This window comes from Giraffa tippelskirchi, chromosome X (assembly GCF_054371585.1).
Source record: "Giraffa tippelskirchi isolate mGirTip1 chromosome X, T2T-mGirTip1v1.2.pri, whole genome shotgun sequence".
Lineage (NCBI taxonomy): Eukaryota > Metazoa > Chordata > Mammalia > Artiodactyla > Giraffidae > Giraffa > Giraffa tippelskirchi.
Window position 1 is genome coordinate 56,898,356 of NC_137289.1, and position 24,878 is coordinate 56,923,233.

Here is a 24,878-nt window from a genome sequence, read left to right on the forward strand (position 1 = left end):
GCAAGAGTACTAGAGTGGGTAGCCTATCCTTTCTCCAGGGGATCTTGCTGACCCAGGAATTGAACCCCGGTCTCCTGCATTGCAGGCGGATTCTTTACCAACTGAGCTGTCTGGGAAGCTATTTATAGAATTACCACTATTAAATGAGTTAACATAATGTTTTAAAGTGCTTGACACACACATACACAAATAAAGTGCTTAACACATTGTAATCATTTATACACATTTTTTTTTCAAATTAACAACTGAAATTCACTTACTGGGTTTGCTTTAATTTCTCTTAGACTTGCATGAAATTAAGTCAACAAAGCTTACCTATACCCACCACTTAGGTTCTTGAAGTAGTCCTTACAATTTGGCAACAGTTTTGGGTTCTGGGCTGGAGTGGGGGGGGGGGCGCGTGGCCCACTGTGACGCACTACGTGAATCTTGCAGTCATGTGACGCTCTATGTTCTCGCGAGACCGGATGCTGTTTAACCGTGTGGAGAGCCGTTTGAACGGCGCTCCGAGGTCTGCTTAGTTTTTTCAGGAGTTGGACCACTCGGTGAGGAAAACCTTTAGAATTAGGATGTGTGTCCTGACTCTGGGAACTTTGAGGAGACTCTGGCTCAGATTCTAACTTTTCCACTAACTTTTTTATATCTTGCTGCAGGAGGTTTTAGTTGGGTGGGATGGACGCCCAACCAGTACCAGGTGTACTCAGAATTGGTGAAACAGCAGGCGGCGGGGAGACAGGGGTTGAGGGACTTCTCTCAGCGTCCCTTGGGAAAAGACAGGGACTTTTCTCAAACCTGAGGGATTTCTCAGACTTGGAAAACTGAGTTGACCCCCCCCCCCGCCCCCCGCTTCTCTTTCCCCTTCCCCACCTCCACATTAAAACCATACCTTTTGCTTATCTCCCCCTCGGTATTCACTTTCTGCCGCATGGCGGCGCCCGTTGCGCTCCTCTGACCACGTTTGTATCAATACCCAAGAACTCCTAAATGCCAATTTATGTGGATAATTTCAGATCTGATCTTAATTTCTGTCTCTTAATTGGTTCTGTATATCGAGAGGAGATTATTTTTTAAGAATTTGATATTTTTTCAATAAAAGTGTGAAACTAGCCGTTACGTGAAGATTCAGAATTTGTTTTGTATTTGCTTTGCCAATCGGTAGTTTTTCTTTTCCTTTTTTTTTAAATTAGTTTATCTATTTTTTAACTTTACAATATTGTATTTGTTTTGCCATACACTGACATGAATCCGCCATGGGTGTACATGTTTTCCCCTTCCAGAATTCCCCTCCCACTTCCCTCCCCATCCCATCCCTCCAGGTCATCGGTAGTTTTTCAAAGTGTGTGGGGGATGGAGGAGCCTGGCAGGCTTCCGTCAGTCTGTAGGGTCTCGAAGAGTTGGACACAGCTGAAGCAACTTAGCATGCACTCGTGGGGGATGGGATGCCATAGTCTTTTTCTGCTTGGAATCTCTAAATGGCTTAGTCTAACCAGACACTGCTAGCTTCTGATTTTCCTCACCATTGCCTATTGGACTTCTTGAAAACTACCCCATTCCTTCATGTGGAAATAATAGTGAATTTATCTTGAAAACTACCCCATTCCTTCATGTGGAAATAATAGTGAATTTATTTAAGAAAAACATATTAAGTAAAATTATAGGTGATACGTTTCATAAAAATCACGTAGATGGTACTTGAGTAAAATTCAGCAAATAAGAGATTGTGTTTACATTTGTGAAGGATTTAAATATTGTTTGAGAGATGTTTATGGGGTGATATTTTTATTATATAATAGCTGTTTTTTCCTTTCATTTCAGCACTTTCAGATCTGTTCTACAAGACACTATGTCTGAGAGACAACACCAACGAAAAAATACTCATCCATCAAAGAACAATGGGACATACAAAAATGAAGGTAAAGGATTTCTATATTGTGTTACTTTAAAGATAACATGCTAGTATGCAACTTGAATATCAGAGAAAGGGGTAGTGACTTAGTTTGTTCAGGCTGCTATAGTAGAACACTGTGGACTGGGTGGCTTATAAACAACAGAAATTTATTTTTCACAGTTCTGGAATTTGTGAAGTCCAAAATCAAGACACCAGCAGGTTCAGTGTCTGGTGAGATCTGCTTCCTGCTTCATAAAGGGCTGTCTTCATGCTGTATTTTCACAGAGCAGGAAGGGCAAGGGAGCTCTCTGGATTCTTTATAAGGGCACAAATTCCATTCATGAGGGAACCTCTCTCATGTCCTAATCACCTTTCAAAGACTCTACCTCCAAATACTGTCACCTTGGAGATTAGGTTGGAACATAAACATTCAGTCTGTAGCAGTTAATTTCCTCAATTTCTATGGGAATGGAACATTTTCCCACAGACCATTTAAAGTACCAGTGTTCCTCAAAAAACATTTTGGGAGAACCTGTTCAAACTAAATCTCTTCTAACACATTAGTGTCTTGTACCTTTGTTTACTAAGAACAATGTATGTTTACGATAATTATAATCTATTCTCATTAAGAAACTACTTACTGCTTACTCATTTTATTTCATTAGTCATTCTTTTGCTTAGCCTTTCCATTTTTTTCATTTTTTATATATAACCTCAATTTATGTTTCTGATATCATGATGGCAAGAAATAAGTGTGTAAGTGCTAGTCATTAGGAAATCTTACAAGCAAAATAAAATTCCCCACTCTGGAGAAGATGATACAACTTACTTGTAAGGATGAGCAGATGAACTGTCTCACATTTTGTACCGATTTCCACACTTTTTCAAAACTAATTAGTTATTATTTAATAATTAGAGCTGCCATTTTTTGAATTCCTATTATATGTCAAACATTATGATAACCTTGTCATACAAGTTTTCTCATTTAATCCTCAGAAAAATCCTGAAAGGATGTTATTTTAATTTACAGATAAGATAGAAGAATCAGGATAGGCTAGATTGCATGCTTGATAAGTCACTTCAGTTGTGTCCAACTCTGTGTGACCCTATGGACTATAGCCTACCAGGCTCCTCTGTCCATGGGATTCTCCAGGCAAGAACACTGGAGTGGGTTTCCATGCCCTCCTCTAGGGGATCTTCCTGACCCAGAGATCAAACCCGCATCCTTTATGTCTCCTGCATTGGCAGGCAGGTTCTTTACCACTAGCACTACCTGGGAAGCCCATAGGCTAAATTATACTATAATAATAGATGATTCCCATATCCCAGTGGCTTACTCCTCATCCCTTCTACATGTCTATGGCAGGTGCATGCCCATCACAGGATGGTGGACCTTGGAGGTCTGAGCCATTCTTACTGGAATGACTTGGAGACTCAAACTAGCAGAGCAGCCATCATCTAAGCTTATTCTTGACAAAGACTGCATGAGAATGCAAAATTACTGCTCAGTCTTAATTGGTTATAAAAAGGTAAAAAAGCAGAAATAAGATAATGGCAAACTTAATCCAGCAATAGCTAAAACGGATAATATAATTGGACAAAGTTGTTTATACCAGATTTGCATTGTTGGTTTAACATTAGGAGATCCATAATGTAATTCAACACATTAATAAGGAAAAGGAGCAAGAAAAGAATGATTATCACAAAGATTCCAGAAAAAATGCATGCAACAAAATTCAATAACCAATCAAGATTAAACAACAACAACAAAAATAACTCTCAGCTAACTAGGAATAGAAATATATTTCTTTAAAATGATAATGAGTATTTAAGAAAAACTATAACAAACAACATACATAATATTGAGACACTAAAAGCACTTCATTTTAAATCAGAAGAGGCAAAGATGATTCACATAATCACTGCTGTTCTACATCTTACTGAGTCTCTGAGGCATTACAGTAAGTCAAAATATGTACATACATACCTTAACACTTGTAAAACTGAAAATAAACAAACCTATGAGTATAATTGTCTTCATATAAAACTCAAAAGAAGCTATGGAAAATTATCCCTGGTGGCTCAGATGATAAAGAATCTGCCTGCAATGCAGGACACCTGGGTTCAATCCCCGGGTCGAGATGATCCCCTGAAGAAGGGAATGTCTACCCACTCCAGTGTTTTTGCCTGGAAAATTCTATTGACATAGGAGCCTGGTGGGCTACAGTCCATGGGGTCTCAAAGAATTGGACACAACTGAGGAACTAATACTTTCACTTTTTTTCACTTTCCAACCAGTTTATTGTATGTGAGACTAATATATGCAAAAGAATTGCACCAAATAGGAAATAATATTTTCACTGTGAATATATCATTTACAATAGAAAAAAAAATCTGATCCTGTGGAATATACCACAAATTGGTCACTTGGCAACTAATCCAACACTCATAAACACTCTTTATTAAATGTTTTCCTGTACTATAGAGATTAAGGGCTTCCCTTGTGGCTCAGCTGGTAAAGAATCTGCCTGCAATGTGGGAGACCTGGGTTCGATCCCTGGGTTGGGAACATCCCGTGGAGAAGGGAAAGGCTACCCACTCCAGTATTCTGGCCTAGAGAGTTCCATGGACTGCCTAGTCCATGGGGTTGCAAAGAGTCGGACATGACTGAGCAACTTTCACTTCCACTATAGAGACTAGAAAGCTAAGAACAAGAATAGAGACCTATATTAGTGTGGGTGTATATGTTTTCTAGACACCCCCTGCTTGTGTCTAGGGTGCCAAACAAGATCTCTGTGTATCAAATATATGCACCATAGTAAAGCTTGGAGGTGGAACTGAGTAACGTGGGAGCCACATATAGGATCAGCTACGCATAGTGGGAGAGGTCTTTGATTTTTATAGGTAGCCTTAGCAGACTGCCTGAATGCATGCATGCATGCATGTCAGTTAGCCTGCTGGCAACCGTGGTTTTCAGCTGTAACAGTCCCATAGTGTGAGGAGGGCCTCCCCTGGATGTGCAGCATCCAAGCATGCTCTTCTGGCCCTCACAGAATTTTTGTAAGCTATGCCATATGTTTTATTAAGGGTGTCTTACTTTTATAAAATAGCTAGAACGAATATCTGACATAGGTAAGTGGGAACGTTGTTTAACAGACTACTTGACACCAAAATTGGTTGCAAGCAAAGAGCCCTGGGGATCTGGGGATCTGGGATAGGTTATCTGGACTAGGTGAATCTGAAGATAATAAGGATCCAGTTGATAATAGAGGATGAAATATTCGTATTCCATAGCACACAATGTTGAAAGAGTTGCAAGAGTGTTACTGAATAGAATTTGTTTGCCTGTCACACAGCAAAGCCAATCTACTGACACTGGGTTGTTGGTGAAGGAAAATACAGTGTTTATTTTCAGGGTGCCAAGTAAGGAGAACTAACTGCTTGTGTTCAAAAGGCTTGAACTCCCTGCTTGCTTGTCAGAGAATAGTTTTAAAGGCAACATCTGGGGTGAGGGCTACAGTATACATGACGTTCTTCTGACTGATTGGTGGTGAGGTCACAGGGTTGTGTTTCAGGAATCTTAATCATCAACATTCTAGTTCCAACCAGTCTGGGAACTGTGTGCTTGTGGTCAGCATGTAGTCACCATTCTCCACCTAGGCAGGGGGTCTTAGTTTCTGTATAACAGCTCAAAAATACCTAGCAAATTGTTGTCCCTTGAGGAGGAACTCAAAACTATAGATTGCTTTGGGTAATATACTCATTTTTACTATATTGATTCTTCCAATCCAAGAACATGGCATGTTTCTCCATTTATTTGTGTCATCTTTGATTTCCTTCATCAGTGTTTTATAGTTCTCTGTATACAGGTATTTTCTATGTATTTTCTCTTTTTGTTGCAATGGTGAATGGGATTGTTTCCTTAATTTCTCTTTCTGATTTTCCATTGTTAGTGTAAGGAATGCAACAGATTTCTGTGTATTACTTTTGTATCCTGCAACTTTACTACATTCACTGATTAGCTCTAATAATTTTCTGGTGGCATCTTTAGGGTTTTCTACGTAGAGGATCATGTCATGGGCAAACAGTGTGTTTTACTTCTTCTTTTCCAATCTTGATTCCTTTTATTTCTTTTCATTCTCTGATTGCTGTCTCTAGGACTTCCAAAACTATGTTGAATAGTGGTAGTAAGAGTGGGCACCCTTGTCTTGTTCCTGATTTTAGAGGAAATGCTTTTGCCATTGAGGATAATGTTTGTTGTGGGTTGTCATATATGGCTTTCATTATGTTGAGGTATGTTCCTCCTATGCCTACTTTCTGGAGACTTTTTATCATAAATTGGTTTTGAATTTTGTCAAAGGCTTCCCTGCATCTATTGAGATAATCATATGGTTTTTATCTTTCAATTTGTTACTATGGTGTATCACATCAATTTGCAAATATTGAAGAATCCTTGCATCCCTGGAATAAATCCCCTTGATCATGATGTATGATCTTTGTAATATATTGTTGGATTCTGTTTGCTAGAATTTTGTTGAGGATTTTTGTGTCTATATTCATCAGTGATATTGGCCTGTAGTTTTCTTTTTTGTGGCATCTTTGTCTGGTTTTGATATCAAGGTGATGGTGGCCTCATAGAATGAGTTTGGGAGTTTTCCTTCCTCTGCAATTTTCTGGAAGAGCTTAGTAGGATAGGTGTTAGCTCTTGTCTAAACTTTTGGTAGCAATCACCTGTGAAGCCATCTGGTCCTGGGCTATTGTTTGTTGGAAGATTTTTGACTATAGTTTGAATTTTCGTGCTTATGATTGGTCTGTTCAAATTTTCTATTTCTTCCTGGTTCAGTTTTGGAAGGTTATACTTTTCTAAGAATTTGTCCATTTTTTCCAAGTTGTCCATTTTATTGGTATATACTTGCTCATAGTAGTTTCTTGTGATCATTTGTATTTCTGTGTTGTCTGTTGTAGTTTCTGCATTTTCATTTCTAATTTTTTCATTTATTTCTTCTCTGATTTTTATGATTTCTTTTCTTCTGCTAACTTTGGGATTTTTTTTTTGTTTTTTTTCTAGCTGCTTTAGTTGTAAAGTTAAGTTGTTTATTTGATGTTTTGCTTGTTTCTTGAGGGCTTCCCTGGTAGGTCAGGTGGTAAAGAATCCACCTGAAATGTGGGAGGCCTGGGTTCAACCCCTGGGTTGGGAAGATCCCCTGGAGAAGGGAACCTGGTGATACGGAGTTGACCATAAGGAAGTAAAAGAAAGAAGGAAGAAAAGAGGCTGATAGTCTCTGGTTTACATGGGTGTGTCCATGGGTTCACAAAGAGTTGGACACGACTGAGCAACTTTCACTTTCTTGTTTCTTGAGATAGGCTTGTATTGCTATGAACTTCCCTCTTAGCACTGCTTTTACTGAATCCCATAGGTTTTGGATTGTCATGTTTTCACTATTATTTGTTTCTATGCATATTTTGATTTCCTTTTTTATTTCTTCAGTGATGTGTTGGTTACTCAGAAGTGTATTGCTTAGTCTCCATATGTTGGGGTTTTTTATAGTTTTCTTCCTGTAGTTGATATCTAATCTTACAGCATTGTGATCAGAAAAAATGTTTGAAATTATTTCAATTTCTTTAAATACACCAAAGCTAGATTTGTGGCCCAGGATGTGATCTGTCCTGGAGAATGTTCCATGTACACTTGAGAAAAAGGTGAAATCCATTGTTCTGGGGTTAACTGTCCTATAGATATAAATTAGGGCTAACTTGTCCATTTTATTGTTTAAAGCTTGTGTTTCCTTGCTATTTTTCTGTCTGGATGATCTGTCCATTAGTATGAGTGGGATATTAAAGTCCCCCACTATTATTGTGCTGTTGGGGTCCTTTAATGGACCGGAACCTGGTGATACGGAGTTGACGATAAGAAAGTAAAAGAAAGAAGGAAGAAAAGAGGCTGATAGTCTCTGGTTTACACGGGTGTCAATATAACTCTAAGACAAAGAGTTAGCACCGTCTACGTAGGCTCAGGGCGCCCTCTCAAAGAGATTTTGAAAGCCTGGGCAAGTAAGTAGACACAGGGACCCCTGTGCTCCGTGGAAGCAGCCTGAAGGAGAGAGAGAGAGAAATAAAGAAAGACACGGAGACCAATGTTCTGATGGAACACAGGCATTTATTCAATATATTGTGGGCATATATACTGTCTTACAAGATAGCTTTTCTCAGTAGAGATAAGGATCAAAAATCTTACAAGTCATCCAGGAAACATGAGGATAGAATCAATCTCAAAGAGAGGGGGTTGTAAATAGTTGCTTTCCATATCAGAAGGGAAGAGAGTTGTAAATGGTTGCTTTTCACCTTATGGAAAAGCTAACGAAGGAAATGCATAGATTCCTATCATTCCCGGGAACCACTTGCAGCTCCTCTTGCTCCTGCATTCAGGAGCTAATACGGAACAAAGAATTTATGCAAGACCGAAAACAGCACACAGGAATCCTCCTGTTAAATGCTCTCTAACATTGTGCTACTGTTAACTTCCCCTTTCATACGTGTTAGCATTTATCTTATATATTGAGGTGCTCCTATATTGGGTGCATATGTTTTTATAATTGTTATATTTTCTTATTGGATTGATCCTTGATCTTTAGGTAGTGTACTTCTTTGTCTCTTATAATGGTCTTTATTTTATTTTTTAAAATTATTTATTTTAACTGGAGGCTAATTACTTTACAATATTGTAGTGGTTTTTGCCATACATTGACATGAATCAGCCATGGGTGTACATGTGTCCCCCATCCTGAACCCCCCTCCTACCTCACTCCACATCCCATCCCTCAGTGTCATCCCAGTGCACCAGCCGTGAGTGCCCTGTGTCATGCATCAAACCTGAACTGGCGATCTATTTCACATATGGTAATATACATGTTTCAATGCTATTCTCTCAAATCATCCCACCCTCACCTTCTCCCACAGAGTCCCGAAGTCTGTTCTTTACATCTGTGTCTCTTTTGCTGTCTCGCATATAGGGTCATCGTTACCATCTTTCTAAATTCCATACATATATATATAAATATACTGTATTGGTGTTTTTCTTTATGACTTACTTCACTCCGTATAATAGGCTTCAGTTTCATCCACCTCATTAGAACTGATTCAAATGTATTCTTTTTAATAGCTGAGTGATATTCCATTGTGTGTATGTACCACAGCTTTCTTAACCATTCGTCTGCCAATAGACATCTAGGTTGCTTACATGTCCAAGCTATTGTAAACAGTGCTGTAATGAACTTTGTGGTACACAGATCTTTTCAATTCTGCTTTCTTCAGTGTGTATGTCCAGCAGTGGGATTGCTGGGTCATATGGCAGTTCTATTTCCAGTTTTTTAAGGAACCTCCACACTGTTCTCCATAATGGCTGTACTAATTTGCATTCCCACCAACAGTGTAAGAGGGTTCCCTTTTCTCCGCACCCTCTCCAGCATTTATTATTTGTAGACTTTTTGATAGCAGCTGTTCTGACCGGTGTATGATGGTACCTCATTGGTTTTGATTTGCATTTCTCTGATAATGAGTGATGTTGAGCATCTTTTCATGCGTTTGTCAGCCATCTGTATGTCTTCTTTGGAGAAATGTCTGTTTAGTTCTTTGGCCCATTTTTTGATTGGGTCGTTTATTTTGGGGGAATTGAGCTGCATGAGCTGTCTGTATATTTTTGAGATTAATTCTTTGTCAGTTGCTTCATCTGCTATTACTTTTTCCCATTCTGAAGGCGTCTTTTCACCTTGCTTATAGTTTCCTTTGTTGTGCAAAAGGTTTTAAGCTTATTAGGTCCCATTTGTTTATTTTTGTTTTTACTTCCATTACTCTGGGAGATGGGTCATAGAGGATCTTGCTGTGGTTTATGTCAGAGAGTGTTTTGCCAATGTTTTCCTCTAGAAGTTTTATAGTTTCTGGTCTTACATTTAGGTCTTTAGTTCATTTTGAGTTTATTTTTGTGTATGGTGTTAGAAGTTCTAGTTTCATTCTTTTACAAGTGGTTGACCAGTTTTCCCAGCACCACTTGTTAAAGAGATTGTCTTTTCTCCATTGTATATTTTTGCCTCCTTTGTCAAAGATAAGGTGTCCATAGGTGCGTGAATTTATCTCTGGGCTTTCTGTTTTGTTCTGTTGATCTATATTTCTGTCTCTGTGCCAGTACCATGCTGTCTTGATGACTGTAGCTTTGTAGTATAGTCTGAAGTCAGGCAGGTTGATTCCTCCAGTTCCATTCTTCTTTCTCAAGATTGCTTTGGCTATTCAAGGTTTTTTGTATTTCCATACAAATTGTGAAATTATTTATTCTAGTTCTGTGAAAAATTGGTAGCTTGATAGGGATTGCATTGAATCTCTAGATTGCTTTGGGTAGTATACTCATTTCACTATATTGATTCTTCCAATCCATGAACATGGTATATTTCTCCATCTGTTTGTGTCCTCTTTGATTTCTTTCATCAGTGTTGTATAGTTTTCTATATATAGGTCTTTTGTTTCTTTAGGTAGATTTTTTCCTAAGTATTTTATTCTTTTCATTGCAATGGTGAATGGAATTGTTTCCTTAATTTCTCTTTCTGTTTTCTCATTGTTAGTGTATAGGAATGCAAGGGATTTCTGTGTGTTAATTTTATATCCTGCAACTTTACTATATTCATTGATTAGCTCTAGCAATTTTCTGGTGGAGTCTTTAGGGTTTTCTATGTAGAGGATCATGTCATCTGCAAACAGTGAGAGTTTTACTTCTTCTTTTCCAATCTGGATTCCTTTTATTTCTTTTTCTGCTCTGATTTCTGCAGCTAAAACTTCCAAAACTATGTTGAATAGTAGTGGTGAGAGTGAGCACCCTTGTCTCGTTCCTGATGTTAGGGGAAATGCTTTCAATTTTTCACCACTGAGGATAATGTTTGCTGTGGGTTTATCATATATGGCTTTCATTTTTTTAATATTCTTTAAATTTATTTATTTTAATTGGAGGCTAATTACTTTACAGTATTGTAGTGGGGTTTGCCATACATTGACATGAATCAGCCATGGGTGTACATGTGTTCCCCATCCTGAACCCCCCTCCCACCTCTCTCCCCATCCCATCCCTCAGGGTCATCCCAGTGCACCAGCCCTGAGCACCTTGTCTCATGCATCGAACTTGGACTGGCAATCTGTTTCACATATGATAATATACATGTTTCAATGCTATTCTCTCAAATCATTTTATTATGTTGAGGTATATGTTCCTTCCATGCTTGCTTTCTGGAGGATTTTTATCATAGATGGATGTTGAATTTTGTCAAAGGCTTTCTCTGCATCTATTGAGATCATCATGTGGTTTTTATCTTTCAATTTGTTAATGTGCTGTATCACATTGATTGATTTGCAAATATTGAAGAATCCTTGCATCCCTGGGATAAAACCCACTTGGTCATGATGTATGATCTTTTTAATATGTTGTTGGATTCTGTTTGCTAGAATTTTGTTAAGGATTTTTGCATCTATGGTCATCAGTGATATTGGCCTGTAGTTTTCTTTTTTTGTGGCATCTGTGTCTGGGTTTGGTATTAGGATGATAGCAGCCTCATAGAATGAGTTTGGAAGTTTACCTTCCTCTGCAATTTTCTGGAAGAGTTTGAGTAGTTTAGGTGTTAGTTCTTCTCTAAATTTTTAGTAGAATTCACCTGTGAAGCCATCTGGTCCTGGGCTATTGTTTGCTGGAAGATTTTTTATTACAGTTTTGATTTCCATGCTTGTGATGGGTCTGTTAAGATTTTCTATGTCTTCCTGGTTCAGTTTTGGAAGGTATACTTTACTAAGAATTCTTCCATTTCTTCCATGTTGTCCATTTTATTGGCATATGGTTGCTGATAGTAGTCTCTTATGATCCTTTATATTTCTGTGTTGTCTGTCATGATTTCTCCATTTTCATTTCTAATTTTGTTGATTTGTTTCTTCTCCCTTTTTTCCTGATGAGTCTGGCTAATGGTTTATCTATTTTATTTGTCTTCTCAAAGAACCAGCTTCTAGTTTTGTTGATTTTTGCTATAGTCTCCTTTGTTTCTTTTTCATTTATTTCTGCCCTAACTTTTATGATTTCTTTCCTTCTACTTATCCTGGGGTTCTTCTTTTCTTCTTTTTCTAGTTGCTTTAGGTGTAAAGTTAGGTTATTTATTTGACTTTTCTCTTGTTTCTTGAGGTAAGCTTGTATTGCTATGAACCTTCCCCTTAGCACTGCTTTTCCTGAATCCCATAGGTTTTGGGTTGTCATGTTTTCATTTTCTTTCGTTTCTATGCATATTTTGATTTCTTTTTTGATTTCTTCTGTGATTTGTTGGTTATTCAGAAGCGTGTTGTTTAGCCTCCATATGTTGGAATTTTTGATAGATTTTTTTTTCCTGTAGTTAACATCTGATCTTGCTGCATTGTGGTTAGAAAAGATGCTTGGAATGATTTCCATTTTTTTGAATTTACCAAGGATAGATTTATGGCCTAGGATGTGATCTATCCTGGAGAAGGTTCCGTGTGCACTTGAGACAAAGGTGAAACTCATCGAGTTGGTGATGCCATCCAACCATCTCATCCTCTGTCATCCGCTTCTCCTGCCTTCAGTCTTTCCCAGAATCAGGGTCTCTTCCAGTGAGTCAGTTCTTTGCATCAGGTGGCCAATGTATTGGAGCTTCAGCTTCAGCATCTGTCCTTCCAATGAATATTCAAGACTGATTTCCTTTAGGATTGACTGGTTTGATCTCCTTGCAGTCCAAGGGACTCTCAAGAGTCTTCTCCAACACCACAGTTCAAAAGCATCAATTCTTAGGTGCTCAGCCTTCTTTATGATCCAACTCTCACATCTGTACATGACTACTGGAAAAACCATAGCTTTGACTATGCGGACCTTTGTCGGCAAAGTAATGTCTCTGCTTTTTAATACACTGTCTAGGTTTGTCAGAGCTTTTCTTCCAAGGAGAAAAGCTGGCTTGGTGGTGGTGAATTCTCTCAGCTTTTGCTTGTCGGTAAAGCTTTTGATTTCTCCTTCATATTTGAATGAGATCCTTGCTGGGTACAGTAATCTGGGTTGTAGGTTTTTCCCTTTCATCACTTTAAGTATATCCTGCCATTCCCTTCTGGCCTGAAGAGTTTCTTTTGAAAGATCAACTGTTATCCTTATAGGGATCCTCTTGTATGTTATTTGTTTCTTTTCCCTTTGCTGCTTTTAATATTTGCTCTTTGTGTTTAATTTTTGTTAGTTTGATTAACATGTGTCTTGGTGTATTTCACCTTGAGTTTATCCTGTATAGGACTCTCTGAGCTTCTTGGACTTGGGTGGATATTTCCTTCCCCATTTTAGGGAAGTTTTCAACTATTATCTCCTCAAATATTTTCTCATGCCCTTTCCTTTTGTTTCCTTCTTCTGGGACACCTATGTTCAAATGTTGGAGCATTTAACATTGTCCCAGAAGTCTCTGAGGCTGTCCTCCTTTCATTTTATTCTTTTTTCTACTCTGCTTCATTTATTTCCACCATTCTATCTTCTAGCTCACTTATCCTCTCTTCTGCCTCAGTTCCTCTACTGTTGGTTCACTCCAGAGTGTTTTTAATCTCATGTATTGCATTGTTCATTACTGATTGATTATTATTTCTTCTAGTTCCTTCTTAAACATTTCTTACATTTTCTCAATCTGTGTCTCTAATCTATATATCCATAACTCTATTTTGTTTTCAAGATTTTGGATCATCTTTACTATCATTATTCTGAATTCTTTTTCAGGTAGACTCCCTATCTCCTCCTCTTTTGTTTGGTTTGGTGGGTTTTTATCATATTCCTTCACCTGCTGGATATTTCTTTGCCTTTTCATTTTGTTTAGTTCGCTGTGTTTGGTGTCTCCTCTCTGAAGGCTGGAGGGTCATAGTTCCTCTTAACTGTGAAGTCTGTTCCCTGTGGGTGGGGTTGGATCAGTGCTTTGTGAGGGTTTCTTGGTTGGGGGGACTTGTGTCTGTGTTCTGGTGGATGGAGCTGGCTGTCATCTCTCTGGAGGGTAATGCAGTGTCCATAGTGAGTTTTGGGGTGTCTATGGGTTTGGTATGACTTCAGGCAGCCTGTCTTTTAATGTTGAAGATTGTGTTCCTATTTTGCTGGAGGATTAGTGTGGGGTGTCTTGCACTGTAACTTGCTGGCTCTTGGATGGAACTTGGTCTCAGTGTAGATATGAAGGCTTTTGGGTGGGCTTTTGTCTATTAATGTTCCCTGGGATTAAGAGTTCTATGATTGTCCAAAGTTCTGAAGGTGAGCCTCCTGCCTCAGGGTTTTTGTCTGCCTTTTAGAGTAATAACATCAAGACTCATTTTGAAGAGATTTGTTTGCCTTTCTAGGTATCTGGGGTCCTCCACCAGCATTTAGAAGTTGTCCTGTGGAAGTTGCTCCACATGCAGGTTATCTTTTGATGTATTTGTTGGGGAGAAAGTGGTCTCCCCGTCCTATTCCTCTGCCATCTTGAGGCTGACCTGCACTATTGTTTCTTGACTGCTTTCCCTTTGTTTCTCCATTCCCTCACCTCCCTAACTAGCAACTGCTTGAGTCTGTTCTTTGGAACTCAGGAAAGAATGAGGGGCCCAAAGCCTTTTTCTACAAACAAGAAACGGGGAAGACAGAGGTGCTTTTGTACTCAAGAGGGCCCTGCAGGTTTCTATTCAGTTTCAAACCCCCCTTTTCTTGGATACTCCTCAATCCTGAGGAGATCATGAGTGGGACAAGAGAGGGAATGAAGTTTCGGATAGAGAAGTTAGTCATAAACTTGGCAAGTGAACTTGGTTTTAGAGGGACTCAGGTTCAAGAGTTATCACCTGCAATCACTTGAATTGAAATACCTTTGAAGTCAATGTGTCGGTGGACCAAGCACCTGCTGTTTGGAACTCAGAGGTCAATTCTTTCCCCATAGCATTGAGAAACATATTAGTGAGGGGGGCATCTTCATCTTTGAAGTGTTCTGAAGTGGCTGACTTGTGTAGGACACAGATGAGATGGGAGATCCTGCCACTGACATGGTCACCCTCATTTCAGTGGGGATGATGGGGTCCTGGAATTGTAGACCCAGGAGGAGCACTTAATTGCCTGCCTCAAGATGCATGCTGTTCATCTGATAAACAGCAAACCTGGAAGGGGAGTCACATTGGTTTGACCTCCAGATAGCGCAGTTGGTAAAGAATCCGCCTACAATGCAGGAGACCCCGGTTCAATTCTTGGTTTGGGAAGATCCGCTGGAAAAGGGATAGGCTACCCACTCCAGTATTCTTGGGCTTCTCTTGTGGCTTAGCTGGTAAAGAATCCGCCCGCAATGCAGGAGGCCTGGGTTCGATCCCTGGGTTGGGAAGATCCCCTAGAGAAGGGAAAGGCTACCAACTCCAGTATTCTGGCCTAGAAAATTCCATGGACTATACCCATGGGGTCGCATAGAGTCAGACATGACTGAGCGACTTTCACTTTCAGTCTTTGAATGTAGCTAAGTGATCAGTAGATCCCCTGGATCTTGAAATACCTGAACATACCCTTAAGTTTCATTTGATCCATGTAGAAAGAAATAAAATTTGAGTAAATATTTATTTATAATAAGATATAGAAGAACATAAAAATAAGTAAATCAAGCTCTAGATCTGGTAATTTGAGTTGTCTTGTTGGTGAATGGTAATCCCTTACTCAGTTCTCACATTGACCCAGAACACCATGAATGAGTGAACTACTGAGGAAGGATCCTACAGTGAAGTCACAAGGAACTATATATAATAAATCTTCCCAGGCTTAGCCAAAGGGATCGTCAGCCACTTACCATAGCTTTTGTGCATTTGCTTTAAGGACACTTGCTCTGAGCCAGAGCTCAGCAAAGTTTTCCTGGAAAGGGCCAGATCACAAATATTTGAGGCTTTGTGGACCATTTTATCTGTTTTGTAACTACTCAACTCTGCTGTTGTAGGGTGGAAGCCTCCAGAGACAAGTATGGCTATGTTCCAATAAAACCTTGTATATGGACATTGACATGTGGATTTCAAATAATTTTCACGTGTCAAGAAATACTACTTTTTTTAACCATTCAAATATGTAAAAAACCATTCTTAGCTTTCAGGCCCTAGAAAAACAGGCCACAGATCAGGTTTGGCCCATGGGTTATAGTTTCTCAATCTCTGATGTAAGCTAATGGAATCACCAGGTCCCTAAAACAACAGAGTGGAAAGCTAGCAAAATGAGGTGACATCCATTTCTAGGATCTCTGGCAAACATGTTGTGTCCAACTCTTTGTGACCCCATGGACTGTAGCCCATCAGACTCCTCTGTCCATGGAATTTTCCAGGCAGGCATACTGGAATGGGTTGCCAATGCCTTCTCCAGGGGATCTTCTTGACCCAGGGATTGAACCTGTGTCTCTGCATTGCATGCAGATTCTTTATAGTCTGAGCCACTAGGAAAGACCATAAACCCAAAGCTAATAACTTTTAACACAGTGACTTTCAACTGTGGTTGTACATTGCAGTCACATGGAGAATTTAGAAAATGTGGATGCCTTTAATTATTGTGAGTATAGCTTGGTGCTGGTGATATTCTCAATCTCCCCAAGTACCTCTACTGTGTAAACAAGGTTGAGAGCTACAACCCATACAGTGGGATATCACATAGCAATGAAAAAGGCAAGAACATAACTGGATTTCAGAAACATTATGTTGAATTTAAAAAGACAGATGGAAAGGTATACAGTATGTATGATTCCGTTTACAAGAAATTCTACTTCTAGGATCTCTGGCAAGCAAAACTACTATATAGAAACTGTGAGCAGATAAAGGTTTATATGGAGCTAGGAGATGAAAAGATTAACTGGGAACAATTGAAGTGTGGTATATGCTTTATATCTTGATCGAGGTGGTGTTTAGCTTTAATCCCTGACTTTTACATATTATTATAAGTAATTTGAGATCAGGAGAAGTTGGGTGAATTGTCCAAAGTGATGTAGTTTAATAATCAGAGAGAAGACAGGTGGATCTAATTATCAATAATTGTTTCTATTATATTATGTAATGAGTCAGTAGTAATAGTGCTTCCCCCAAGCACCTGGTAAAACTCTGACCTAGCTTTTTTATACAAGTAAAGCATGGACATGAAAGTATAACTATTGTGCATTCCAAACACCTGCATTCCAAACCTCTCCTCTTCCTCATCCTGCTTCTCCTCGATGATAGTGCCATCTGTCAGATAACGCTTCCCCGAGGGCTCAGCAGATAAAGAAACTGCCTGCAACGCAGGAGATACAGATTTAATCTCCAGGTCAGGAAGATCCACTGGAGGAGGAAATGGCATCCATTCCAGTATTCTTGCCTGAGAAATCCCATGGACAGAGGAGCCTGGTGGGCTGCTAGGTCGCAAAGAGTTAGACAGGACTGAGGGACTGAGTATGCATCTGAACTGGCAGAAGAGTTTCCTTTTGGGGTGTGTGGGATTGAACCCTTAGGCCAGGTTGGCACTTTGCTTGCCTGTAGTCCTGTTAGCCTAAGACATTGTACATGGTGAGTGGGCCACTGATGTGTGTTCAAACTTGTATTTTTGTTCCCCTTTTCAGAATACGGAAGTGGTGATAGTTCACCTGAAGGACGAAATGAAGGTTGGAGTTATTTCCAAGATAATTTTGACAAGAGGAGCCCTCGTTATGAAGATAATGGATATGAGCCTTCACGCCACCGTGATGATGATGGGAGTTTGGTGATGAGGGGTGTCCAGGAGGACCCCAAAGCAAGATAGTAAGTGACCAGGCAGCAGGGTTTGCACACAGCAGCCCTGGGACAGTGCAGCTCTCCCTGTGGACTTCTTTTCCTTCTCTCACTGTAAAACTGAAGTATGCTAGAAGTGGAATAATGGTTGTGTAATCTAATTGTGGAGTTTTCCCTGGTGATCAGAGGTAAAGAATCCACCTGCCAATGCAGGAGACGAGGGTTAAATCACTGGGTCAGGAAGATCCCCTGGAGAAGGAAATGGCAACCCACTCCATCATTCTTCCCTGGGAAATCCCATGGACAGAGGAGCCTGGCGGGCTACAGTCTATGGGGTTGTAAAGAGTCATACACAACTTAGTGACTAAACAACAATCCAAACTGTAGTGCTGGTGGCAAAGAGACGAGTGTGTACAGAAGACTTTCTTAGCACTTATGGCCACTCACCCTTCTTCTCTCCATGTCAGCTCTCCCTATTCCTTCCGAGACAACGAGAGGAGAGTGAGATGGCGCAGAACAAGCAATATCCATGTTACTGTGTGGGGAAATGGAAACTCTGTCATAAGAGAAGTGAAGGAGAACACACAAGATGGCGCCCAAGGGAGCTGGTTTAAGGTCACAGTGAGTATCCTGAAAAAACTATGGAATGCAAAGGAGAGAAAAGTCAGGAAGAGTTATGTTGGTCTCATGTGGAGATGCTAGTTTGTTTTGCTGGCCACAGTTTGTAATCTGACCTTTTTATTGCTAGGAGTTAACAGTCTTGATCATCTAAGGGCAAATTCAGAGAAGCAATATAAAGGGAACAGACTGACTGTAAGGAGAACGTTGGAGACTATCTCAAGGCAAAGATATAAACTAGAGACTAGGATATGGAGCAGCTCTGCGCTAGACATCTCAGTTTGGCTAGCTGAGTGTGGGACATGGGAGGCCGAGTCTCTGGAGACCTTGTCTGAGGGGCAAGCAGTATCTGTGCTAGGTAGGATCTCCTGGAACTTTATTAAAGAAAATCATCTCTAACACCTTGATTATTTGGCAGAGAGCTTTGACTGGAGAGGAGTATTTTGGACATCCATATTATGCACAAACATAAGAAACCATACCAATGGTCCCTTCTTTAGATGCCCTTTCAGGCTCAGTAGAAGACTGGAAAAGAACAGGAAAAAGTTTGTTCTCCAGGCTAAATTCCCTGTCATCTGTCCTCTGTCCCAACCCCTCTTTTCATCCTTAGATTCCTCACGGGATAAAATATGACAGGATATGGCTATTGAACTCAATCCAGAGCCTTTGCAGTGTCTGCTTCACTCCAGTGGATGTAAGAGAGGATGCCAAAGCCAGATGAGTGGGCACAGGGAAGGGGGAGAGAGCTGGTACAGCAGGGTCTTTTGGCCTCTGATACTATTGCTGTTGCATTTAATCCCTGTAGTTCCACTATGTGAAAAATGGGGCTCGATTCTTTGTCCAAGAAGCTAGCACTGCCTCTGCCTTGATGGATGTCAGCTACAAGATCTATGATGAGGAGAACCGAAAGGTGTGTGTCTAGGTCATTGCCTATAAGGCATCCTGGGACAGGACAGGCCTGAGGCTGGTCGTCTCCTTTGGAACTAGAGTTGCTGCTTACCCCACCTCTTCTTCCTGCAGATACCTATCTTTGTCAACCCCTCTGCTGTTCCCTACTCTGTGCGTAATAAGTTGGAACCAGAAGAAATGGAGAAGCTAAAGGTAATGCCAGCTCAAGCCATGCTGTGTGCCAACACTCACCTCTACCTCTCCTTCCCGCAGCCCCCCATCCCTCTCACACCCGATTTCCCTGCCACCACCACAGTCTCAGAGCAGCTCTCTCCCTCTTTCTGTCTCTGCAGCTGGCCTTTAGCAAACGATTTGATGTCTCCCAGCAATCTCTTGACCTCCAGAAGCTCCGCTTTGACCCAAGTATGGCTGACAGTAGTAATTTGAGGGCGGGTGCGGGCAGAGGAGTCTTCCTGGAGGGAGACTTGGGGATGGTAATGTGATGAGGGGCTGATTATGTGCCTGGACCCCACTTGGTGTTCTGATTTCCTCCCGTCTCCTTCCTGAAGACTTGGTGGGCTATGACATTGACATAATTCTGAATCGAAGAAACTGCATGGCTGCTGCCCTGCAGATCATCAAGAAGAACTTCCCTGAGGTGAGGCTGAAGGCCCAGCTCTGATATTATAGTAGGGAATGGAAGAGATGGGGTGGAGAGCAGATTTGTCTCCAAGATACAGGATAGTAACCTTCACTCTAACTCTTCTTCACCCAAAGCTATCGTCCTTGAACCTGAGCTGCAACAAACTGTACCAGCTGGACGGCCTGTCTGACATCGTGCACATGGTCCCCACAATCAAGATACTGAACCTCTCCAAAAATCAGGTGAGAAGAGGGAGTCAGATCAAAGTGGGGATGAGAGTAGGGGAGGTGGTTGTGGTCATCAAAGTGATAACAGGAGGCATGTGAGGGTACCTGTGGTGGGGAGTGGAGGCTGGGCTGCAGGGGCCTGGTTGTTTCTCTTTCCCTGGGATTCCTTTTCCAATTTCCTCTCCATATTTCTCAGCTGAACTCTGTGTCGGAGTTGAACAAGATGAAAGGGCTGAAGCTTGAAGAGCTGTGGCTGCGAGGGAACCCGTTGTGTGACAGCTTTCCAGACGACTCCACCTATGTAAGGTCTGTGTGAGACAATCCTGTCACCCTTCTTGGTGACCTTCACCCATGGGGGCCTGAACTATTTCTGACAGTACCTCTTTGCCAAAGGTGGCAGCCTTGGTCTTCTGGGAGGATCATAGGCTCTGCCTTCTCTTTTCTGTGTCCCTCCAGTTCAGTTCGGTTCAGTCGCTCAGTCATGTCCGACTCTTTGCAACCCCATGGACTGCAGCACACCAGGCCTCCCTGTCCATCACCAACTCCCAGAGTTTACTCAAACTCATGTCCATTGAGTCAGTGATGCCATCCAACCATCTCATCCTCTGTCGTCCCCTTCTCCTCTCGCCTTCAATCTTTCCCAGGATCAGGGTCTTTTCCAATGAGTCAGCTCTTCACATCAGGTGGCCAAAGTATTGGAGTTTCAGCTTCAGCATCAGTCCTTCCAATGAATATTCAGGGCTGATTTCCTTTGGGATGGACTGGTTGGATCTCCTTGCAGTCCAAGGGACTCTCAAAGGTCTTCTCCAACACCACAGTTCAAAAGCATCAATTCTTTGGCACTCAGCTTTCTTTATAGTCCAACTCTCACATCCATACATTACTACTGGAAAAACCATAGCCTTGACTAGACGGACCTTTGTTGGTAGAGTAATGTCTCTGCTTTTTAATAAGCTGTCTAGGTTGGTCATAACTTTTCTTTCAAGGAGTAAGTGTCTTTTTATTTCATGGCTGCGGTCACCATCTGCAGTGATTTTGGAGCCCCCAAAAATAAAGTCTGCCACTGTTTCCACTGTTTCTCCATCTATTTGCCATGAGCTGATGGGACCGGATGCCATGATCTTAGTTTTCTGAATGTTGAGCTTTAAGCCAATTTTTTCTCTCTCCTCTTTCACTTACATCAAGAGGCTCTTTAGTTCTTCTTCACTTTCTGCCATAAGGGTGGTGTCATCTGCATATCTGAGGTTATTGTGTCCCTTACCTGAGGGGAATTTCCTTCCTCTGACCTGCTTACCTCTTCAGGTCTCAGAAGTCTGCTTCTGGTTCTCTGCCCACAGCATTCTCCACCAGGGCCTCCCAAGAACGTGGTTCGGGAATCAGGGCTCCTTCCCCTCACCGAGACCAGGAGTGACCAGACTTGACCCTAATGCTGGGCCCTGCACTGAGAAGGGTCCTCCAGGTTCGGGCCTCATGCTGAGACCAGCCTTCCTTCTCCATACTAAGACGAGGCTTCCCTCCTTCATTCAGAGAGGGTCCTTCTCCCCCTACCTCCAAAAGGGTTCCCCTCCTTTTCCATGTTGACACAGGGTCTTTCCTGCCCAGTGGTGGGGGCTGAGGTCCTGGGTGACTGCTGTCATGACATCCGTTCCCCTGGCCCAAAGCCAGGGGCTGGATCCTTCTTAGGAAAAAGCAGGGTTCCTTGAGTCAAGGGGGCAGAAGTTGGCCACCGCCAGTGAGCAGAGAGCTTCCTGAGGCAGGAGAGGAAGGCAGGGGGCAGAGGAGTTAGAGGAGACTGCAGGACAAGTCTCTCAGGGGACACCGCCCATCCCTCTCTGCACACGTTACATCATCTTGCCTGTCCTCCAGAGGAACCCCTGGTAGCCTGAGACACATGTGATTCCTCAGAGAAAGATCCAACTCAGAGAGGCACAGGGGCCGTTGGGATAGAAAGTGGTGATCATAAGGGTGGGCTAAAGACCCTCAGCTCCACACTGAGCTGGGACCTGGCCCTTTACTCCTTCTGGGGAAGAATTACCCCCATGGCTACTCTGTTTCCCATGTGCAGGTCTGACTGAGCTCGCACAGGTGACAAAGCTTCAACCAGCATCCAGTGGCCGGCCCCCAGCCCAACATGTGCATAGTTTCCATTCTTACCTGGGGTTCCTGGGGTGTTCCAGGGCAGGGGAAGGAAAGAGCTGCCAGGGGCACTTCCTCTTCTGTTTTCTCCCCTGACCCCCACAATGGTAGAGCTTCCTTCCCTTCCCTTCCCTTTGCTTTCTCTCTCTCCCTTGCCCCTATGTCTCCCTTATTTCTCCCCTTCTCCCTCCACTCTCTTTCTGTCTTCATCCCTCTCTCTCCCTCCTGAGCCCCACCTCACTCACCTCCCTGCTACAGCCTCCTGGGCCATCCCTGAGGTGTGACCTGACTTGGCAGAGTCCTGGATGCCCAGTGAGGTAGCAAAGCCCCAGGCTCCCATCCTCCCATTCCCTCTTCTCTCCACAGCCTTCACTGGGCCCTGGAGGAAGGAAGGCAGGGAGGAGAGGAAGGCCTGCAGACTGGATTTTAAATGTTGGTCCTTGTGGCACAGGAGAAGGGATTCAGGACAGTCTAGGTGGGAGCTACCCAAGGGAAAGGAGAGGGAGAAGGAGAGGAGGAAGGAATGCTAAACTGAAGGTACTGAGAGAGATGAGGAGATGGTGCCTTTCAATCAGATGAGAGATACTCAGGGCTCAACAGGGAAGTCAACCCCAAACCCTCAATATCAGAAGTTGAGGTGGGTACAGGGGGCTGCTGAATGGGCGAGAACACCCTGATATCTGTTTATCATGTTAATGTTTTAACTCAAATTAGGCATTACAATCTTGAACTATCAACCACCTCTTCTCTATTTTTGGTTTTGGACAGTGCCATCATAGAATGTTTCCCAAAGTTACTGCGCCTGGTAAGTTCCTATGTAATCATTGTATCTTACTAACATTTCTGACCTCCTACACTCAAGCCCTTTGGGTCTTGCCTAGATTACATGTTGGCATCAGACCCTTGACCACTTTAGGGGATATGGAGTCCTGAAAATGACATGGATATGCTCACTGGAAAAATATCCATAAACACATACACAGACACATAAAAGTTGCATATAATGCTAGAGCCCTCTAGGACATCATGATGAAGACACCCACTGTAAGCTTGCCTATGGACTTTCTAGGACCCTTTTACAACTTACCTCCTATCCTCTGCATCCTGGGATCATCCTTTTCCCTGATCATCCGGGGTCACCCCCCTGGTCTCCACTCCTGACTTCCTCTTCCATTCTCCAGGATGGCCACGAGTTACCCTCACCAATTGACATTGACAGTGACACTCCCTGTGCAATAAAGTCCAGCAAGGTGAGGAAGAGGATCAAACAATATTTGGGGCTATTGCAGGTGAGGGTTTATCTACTACATAGTTTCAAATGCCTTTTGATTCCAGGAAAACTATGAAGAATCTGACACACTGAAGAATATGATCCTTCAATTCCTGAAGCAGTAAGTTTACTTGGGACCATGAGGAATAGAGAAGGCTGCGACTGGGTCAGGCCACCAAACCCCAGGTCTCCTCTCAGAGACTTTCAAGTCTCCTTTGGGGCTCGGATCACTGACAGCCTGTCCTCACTGCTGTTCCACAGGTACTACTTGATCTATGACTCTGGAAACCGATATGGTCTCCTGAGTGCTTACCACCACAAGGCCTGCTTCTCCCTGAGCATTCCATCCCAACCTGAGGATCCAGCCCTGTGAGTATCACTGCCCAGACTCCTCCCTCAGGCTGTGTGGTTCCCCAGCAGACACAGGCCAGCTCCTGCTAACATCCCTGCTGGCTGGACTACCACCCACTGTTCCTCTGTCTCCTAGAAGCAGCTTATGTGTGTACTTCAAGGACAGCAGGAATATGAAGAACGTCAAGGACCCCAGTGAGTGTGTGGTGGGAAGGCTGGGCAGGAAAGGTGGTGAGGGAACCAATCATAGGGTCCAGGGCGTGGCAACTCTGACTTTTGCTTTCTTCCCCTCCCCCACAGACCTGCGAGTCCAGCAGTTGAAGCACACAAATCATGAGATTGTGCGTGCCCTCTCTGTGTTGCCCCAAACTCAGCATGACCTCAGCTCCTTCCTGGTGGACATGTGGTCCCAGACAGTGAGTGCCTGCTTCTTCCCTTGGTGGGGTGGCAGTGGGGGGGCCTCTCGGGGGATGGTCAGGCAGGAAGCCACAGGTGGGGAAGAGATTGAGGGGGTGACATTACCTGGGCTCTTCCTTTTCAGTGTACGATGCTCTGCTTCTCTGTCAACGGGGTGTTCAAGGAAGGTGAGTGTGTGTAGCCCTCTTACCCCAGATGCCCAAATGCTCCCTCTCCTGGCTAGGCTCCCCCCTCAAGAGCCCTTCCAGCTTCTCTCCCCTCCACTCCCCTCCCCTTCCCTTTCATTCTGTCCCCTCCCCTGGGCTCCCCTCCCCTTCACTCCCCTTCCCTTCACTTCCCTCCCCTCCCCATTCTTTCCCTCCCTTCCCCTCTGTGTCCCCCAGCCCTCAGTCTTCCCACAGACAACCCAGATCTGAACTGTGTCCATGTCTACCCTGCCTGCCTTGGGCATTACAGACACAGGTTGTGGAGTTTGGTGGCTCTCATCTCAGATCCTTACACTGAGAACTTGGGCCATTACTTAACCTCACAGTTTCCTCATTTGCAAAATGGGGTCATAATATCCACCTCTTGGGCAGCTATGAAAAATGCATCCCATGAACTTGTGAAGTGGTTGCCATGGGGGCATGTCACTGGGAGCAGACAGCTCCTACAGTTGCCCTCCCCATTCCTAACACCCTGGCTCCCCAAATG

At 42.5% G+C, this 24,878-nt stretch overlaps 1 protein-coding gene across 6 annotated transcripts in view; it reads left to right on the forward strand.

Moving 5' to 3' along the window:
- The first annotated feature begins 459 nt into the window (after positions 1-459).
- LOC145536384 (nuclear RNA export factor 2-like) overlaps positions 460-24,878 on the forward strand; it is a 30,434-nt gene continuing 6,015 nt past the window's right edge. The window contains exons 1-18 of one of the 6 annotated variants that reach the window (XR_014075816.1): positions 460-545; positions 1,816-1,913; positions 17,488-17,665; positions 18,103-18,256; positions 18,864-18,947; positions 19,059-19,163; positions 19,274-19,354; positions 19,495-19,564; positions 19,711-19,799; positions 19,919-20,026; positions 20,208-20,317; positions 22,916-22,952; positions 23,329-23,397; positions 23,483-23,538; positions 23,679-23,786; positions 23,905-23,963; positions 24,069-24,184; positions 24,310-24,356. Coding sequence is in view for 2 of the 6 variants with exons in the window: in XM_081565646.1 (XP_081421772.1) it covers positions 1,844-1,913; positions 17,488-17,665; positions 18,103-18,256; positions 18,864-18,947; positions 19,059-19,163; positions 19,274-19,354; positions 19,495-19,564; positions 19,711-19,799; positions 19,919-20,026; positions 20,208-20,317; positions 22,916-22,952; positions 23,329-23,397; positions 23,483-23,538; positions 23,679-23,786; positions 23,905-23,963; positions 24,069-24,184; positions 24,310-24,352 (1,537 nt within the window). In the remaining 4 variants the exon portion in view is untranslated. Of the gene's footprint in view, positions 546-1,815; positions 1,914-17,487; positions 17,666-18,102; positions 18,257-18,863; positions 18,948-19,058; positions 19,164-19,273; positions 19,355-19,494; positions 19,565-19,710; positions 19,800-19,918; positions 20,027-20,207; positions 20,318-22,915; positions 22,953-23,328; positions 23,398-23,482; positions 23,539-23,678; positions 23,787-23,904; positions 23,964-24,068; positions 24,219-24,309; positions 24,357-24,878 lie in introns of all 6 variants that reach the window. The other 5 variants (XM_081565646.1, XM_081565647.1, XR_014075817.1 and 2 more) reach the window with 5 other exon arrangements.